The following is a 5,517-nucleotide window of genomic DNA, read 5'->3' as shown; positions in this document are numbered from 1 at the left end:
TTCTTTCTTTCCCTTCGTGTCTCTGATTGAAGCCTCCTCTGGTTTTCCTCTCTCTGTTGTTCTGCCTCCAGTTTTTCTCTCTGTGTCTCCTTCTGTGCCACAAACACAGAATATAGATTGTTTACTTCACCACTGTTTTCCTCTGCTCTCTGTTTCTCGGTGTCTGACTCTTTCATGTCCACATTTCTCTCCATCTGTCTTTTTTCTACAAGCTGTTCTTGTTGTGTCTCTTTTTCTCTCCGTGGTTCCTGATCACTGCTCAGATGAAAAGAAAAATTAAAGGACTTTTCTTCTCCTAGAAGCATGGTCTCCTCTTTATGTTCTTCTGAATATTCTTCAACCTCCATCAGATCTTCATCGTTTTCTTTCCGACATTCTTGTGGTTCTGTTTGAACTGGCAGCATCTGCTGATCTTTGGTCCATTGCATGGGTTCATACGATTGTGATGTTGTAGTACATCGACTGTGAGGAAAATTGTCAACGTCCATAAACTGATAATTTTGTTTGTTCTCTTTTACCTTTTGGGAATTCTGATGCTTCCTTGCTTGCATTTTCTCTTCCTTGACTGGCAGTGTGCAGACCCCATGTGGTTTTCTGCTCTGGGTGTCGACCTCCATGAGCTCCTCCTCCTGTCTTTCTTGTAGACAATTTTTTGTTCTTTGATTCTTCCTGTCTGTTTTTTTTTCTGTGCGATATTGGTTTTTATTGTCTTTCCTTATTTTCAGTTCTCTCTCATTTTTCTTTCTTTCCCTTCGTGTCTCTGATTGAAGCTTCCTCTGGTTTTCCTCTCTCTGTTGTGTCTCTTTTTCTCTCCATGGTTCCTGATCACTGCTCAGATGAAAAGAAAAATTAAAGGACTTTTCTTCTCCTAATGGCATGGGCTCCTCTTTATGTTCTTCTGTAAATGCTGAAAACTGAAATCCTAAATCAGTTTTTCCTGCTTGCATCTGTTTCTCTCTTTCACTTTCAGCCACCTCAGCTTTCATTCCCCTTCCTGGCATCTCCTTTTCTTCATCTGTTTCTTGTTCTGTTGTAGATTGAGACACTTTTTCAGTCATAATAAACTGATTTATCCTGTCCCTCCCTGTCCTCTGTGTTTTTATGTCATCTTTATTTATCTGCTCTCTGGTGTCCACATTATGTGTTTCATGTCTTCCTCTCCTGCTCTGCTCTTCAAACTGAGGCTCATTCACAGTCACAGCAGATGTTTTTGTTCCTGGACTGTCAGTGTTGCTCCTTTGCTTAGTTTTTTTTGTTTTTTGTTTTTTATCATGATCATTTTGTTGTGTCTCTTTTTTCTGTTCTTCTCTTCCTGTCATGTCTTGTGTTTTTTGTTCTACTGTAATCAAAGACTCTTTGTCACTAACAGTTAATGGATTTATTCTCTTTTCTTCTGGCCTGTCAGTGTCCCTTATTTGAACTGTTTCTGTCACAGGCTGATTTTGTTGTGTTTCTCCATCTTTATTTCTCTGCTCTCTGGTGTCCACATTATGTGTTTCATGTCTTCCTCTCCTGCTCTGTTCTTCATGTGTTTCTTGTTTCATTTTCAACTGAGGCTCAGTTTTAGTCACAGCAGATGTTTTTGTTTCTGACCTGTCAGTGTCCACTTCTTTGCTCGGTTTCTTTTTGGTTTTTTCATGACCATTTTCTTTTGTCTCTTTTTCTTTCCACTGTTGTTCACATCACCCTTTTCGTCGCTTCCTGTCATATCCTGTGTTTGGTGTTCCATCTTAATCAAAGTCTCTTTGTCATTAACAGTAGATGCATTTATTCTCCTTTCTTGTGGACTCTCAGTGTCCCTTCCTTGCTCCGTTTCTGTCTCATGAACATCTTGTTGTGTTTCCCTTTCCGATTTAAAGTTTTTCTCTTCACTGTTGCCCACATTATCTTCTTCTTCTCTTCCTGTCATGAGTGGTTTGCCTTGTTCTTCCACCACCTGCATCCCACTGTTTTTAGGGCTGATCGTGTTTTTCTTCCTGGCCTGTTCAGCTCCGTCCTCCTCACTCTTCTTTTTTTCTGTTAAATAAAAGAAGCAGGAGAAATGGATGAAGAACAATATGAAACAAAGTTCTTGTTGTTTTTTTGTAAATGGGTAAAAGTGAGAAAAAATAAATAAATAACACATTAAAGTATTTGAAGCAACCTCAATAAATGAGCAGTGATTGAGATTTGGTGCCATCTAGTGGTGAATTTACAGATTACAACCAACTGTTTGCCTTGCGGATGCACAGAAACAGCGACAGACATCACCAGTGTTGGGGAGTAACGCAATACATGTACCACCGTTACATATTTAAAATACACAAAATGAGTAACTGTATTCCGCTACAGTTACCGTTTAAAAAGGTGGTATTCAGAATACAGTTACTCTGTTGAAATAAATGGATTACACGGCGGTATTTTCCTGTTTCATATGTTAATCTATGCCCTCTCTATTTTTGGTATTTCCACATCGTGGAAACCAAACAAAACATTCATTAAGAGGCTCTAATGTCTGTGTCTCAATCTCACAGCCCATGTCACCTCTACTTCCGGCCCACATACTGACCTGAAGAAATATTTTTGAAAGTGATTGTTCAAAAACGTATTCAATATGAAGGCCTGTAACACACCACATGTGTTACAGGCACAGCCCTAAAGAATGTAGCCTCATGTTCAGTGTAGCCCAGTTGTAACTAAGCTATTAAGACTCGACTGCAGCCTTTCAACGCCTCTTTCTGTCTCTCGCTAGCAAAGTTGACCCAGACAACAAAGTAAAGCTAGTTTTCGGCTACGAGCCCGACATGAACCCGACGTATTAGCCAGAGGTCCGTTTACTACGGTTCGGCGCCGCAGACCTGTTTTATATACGCGTGGAATAGTTTTATATACGGGATCACTCCAAAAAGGCCAGTCTTACCTAATGTCCACCCTACTCTTACTCATTTTATATTAAGATTTAAAAATCTAGTTGGTATTGGTATGGCGAGTATCCTTCAGTAATAGTAATAAATCACACAGCCATAGTACATGCATGTAGTTGTAAAAAGCATGATTAATCCAAAGTATTCTGTTACGTTACTCTCATTGAGTAACGTAACAGAATACATTACAAAATACTGTTTGGGGCATGTATTCTGTAATCTGTAGTGGAATACATTTTTAAAGTAACCTTCCCAACACTGGACACCACACATGAGTAGTCATCTATATTCTTGAACTTTTTGGCTCCATCTATCTTAATGACCTCATAGTACCAAATCACCCCAATATAACATGTTGTCATGAGACTGATATCTAAAATATTCCCTCTCTCATGCTGTCTCCCTCCTCTCCCTTTGTCTTTAACCAACAGTAGCACTGTTTCCATGAGCACCCTGTTTATCAACAGCTCTGGAGATACTTGTTGTTAATCCAAGCCTCAACAGATCCAGTATGAAAATATGGGACCGGCACTGGGAGTACATTGATTTTTTGGGGGGAAAGTTTGCGTCCTGTGGGTTCCTAGTTGGTGACAGTTCCTGAATATGTTTTTCTTTTATTCCATTCATTCATTCATTCAAGCCAAAATACATTCTTACAGCCAAAAAATACAATACACTAGAAATGTTGGTGGATTTTGAGTTTCTCTACTAATAAACAATGATGAGCAGAAGACAACAATTCTACTCTTCAGGTGATTTTTGTGCTAATAGATCCCTTTAAATCTTTCACACTGGACTCAGAAATATTTTTAGAAGTAACACATAAAATCATTTCTTGATAGATTGATTGATTATATGAGAAATAATATTAATTATTATTATTATTTACGAGGTTAAAACAATTATTCATCATTTAGAGAAAACAATGACTTACTGAATTTGCCTCTTCTCCACTTCCATACAAAGAAAACTGCACCAATTAGAAGAAGAACAACAGCAACACTGACAGCCGAGGCAACAGTGACATTTGGATTACTGATTGGACGACTGGGTGGACCAGAAGGACTGACCAAGAAGAAATCATCTGAAATTAATAAAACAATTCATAATTCATTGTTTACAATATATATTATACATAAATACTTTTTTGCCCCACTGTATATATTAGTATATCATTCTTTGATTCATATCTTTAACACTTCTTCTCTCAGACCTTTATGGGTCACCAAATCATATGCGTCCATCTCTCCCCATCCCAGCATCCTCCTCTGTCACCTCTCTTACGCACTTGCCATTGCTCGTTGTCCCCCCCCCCCCTCAGTCCCCCAATTCACAAAAATTTAATTCACACCATTAAATAAAACATTCGATTTACCTGGAACATGTATGTGTGTCTCTCTGCGCTGGTTGGTGTTCCTCTGTTGGACTCTGCAGGTGATGTTGTTGCTGTGTCTCTTCTCCACAGTCACTCTGCTGCTGACAGTATAGAGGTCATCAGGACCTCTGAGGGTCTCTGTAGGTCCAGCAGAGAGGAGGTTTCCCTCAGCGTCCAACCACAGCAGCTCAGGCTCTGGATACCAGCCTGCACACTCACACTGTAACACCACTCCACTGATGGTTTTATTGAGGCCTGCAAAGCTGATAACAGGTGAGGAGACGGCACCTGGAAAAAGAGGCTTGTCTCACTTCACAGCTGGTGGACTTTGAACATAGTTCTGACTTCAATCTTTTCCTAACTGATAATGAGTTGTGTAACTTAATGAATGATAAGGCTTGTTTACTTTGTTGTAATATTTGTAATACTGGACACTACTACCAGAGAATACTGGAGAATAGAGAGATTATTTCTCAGCATAAACAAATGTTTTTGTGATATGTACCAATTGCTTGCCATGAAAATTGTCATGGAAATTGAAATATTGTCTTTATCTTTCTCTCTGCTACTAGCGTCTGAGGTGTGTGTTATGGAGACAGATTTTGGCTTTTTCAGGTAACTTCATGGTTCAATTCTTATCAACTCTGAGTTTCAGAGTTTTCTATTCTTTTGGCTAATGTTAGCCAATGTTAGCTGATGTTTAATAGTAAATGAATTGTTCTTAATAGAAGAAGCTAAATAACTTAGACATCCACTTACTAACAACAAGTTGAACATTAGAGTCTTTACGCAGGTCTGGAACAAAGCATCTGTATTTTCCCTCATCAGACGGTTTTACTCTGGAGATCTTCAGAGAAAGTTCTCCATGTTTCATTTCATTAATAAACAGAGATGTTCTGCCCTTGTAGGATGGATTTTGTAACTCAGGTCTCTCCGGCCACACATGGACTAATCTGAGGTCCAGGTCAGGTCTACTCCACTCCACAGTCATGTCTGAAGCATCCATGGTTGGGTAGAGGTAACATGGCAAAATGATGTCATTACCAATGGTTGCAGCAACTGGCTGATTCGGACCAATCACCTCTGACTGACCTGAGACAACAAAGGCTTCTGTTTTTATTTCACACAGAAATGAACAACAAACCTTGTTATTACTGTAAGCACATAACAGTTTGGTATAATTCCAGTGAGTCAGTGACTGGCGAACTTAACTAATGTGGTAACTTTGAATGTCTAAAA

General features: G+C 39.2%; 1 protein-coding gene across 1 annotated transcript; it reads right to left on the bottom strand.

Annotated features, from left to right (window-relative positions):
* Positions 1–346: 346 nt before the first annotated feature.
* On the bottom strand, positions 347–5,517 carry LOC113028465 (butyrophilin-like protein 1). The gene is made up of 5 exons (XM_026178757.1): positions 5,038–5,517; positions 4,279–4,566; positions 3,838–3,987; positions 1,594–2,016; positions 347–462 (listed from the first exon to the last, which is right to left on the bottom strand). Exons 1-5 carry the CDS (start codon positions 5,282–5,284, stop codon positions 347–349), a joined length of 1,224 nt encoding a protein of 407 aa, XP_026034542.1. The 5' UTR covers positions 5,285–5,517.

This window comes from Astatotilapia calliptera, chromosome 2, assembly GCF_900246225.1.
Source record: "Astatotilapia calliptera chromosome 2, fAstCal1.2, whole genome shotgun sequence".
Taxonomy (NCBI): Eukaryota; Metazoa; Chordata; class Actinopteri; order Cichliformes; family Cichlidae; genus Astatotilapia; species Astatotilapia calliptera.
This window is presented reverse-complemented; position numbering and strand designations above follow the sequence as displayed.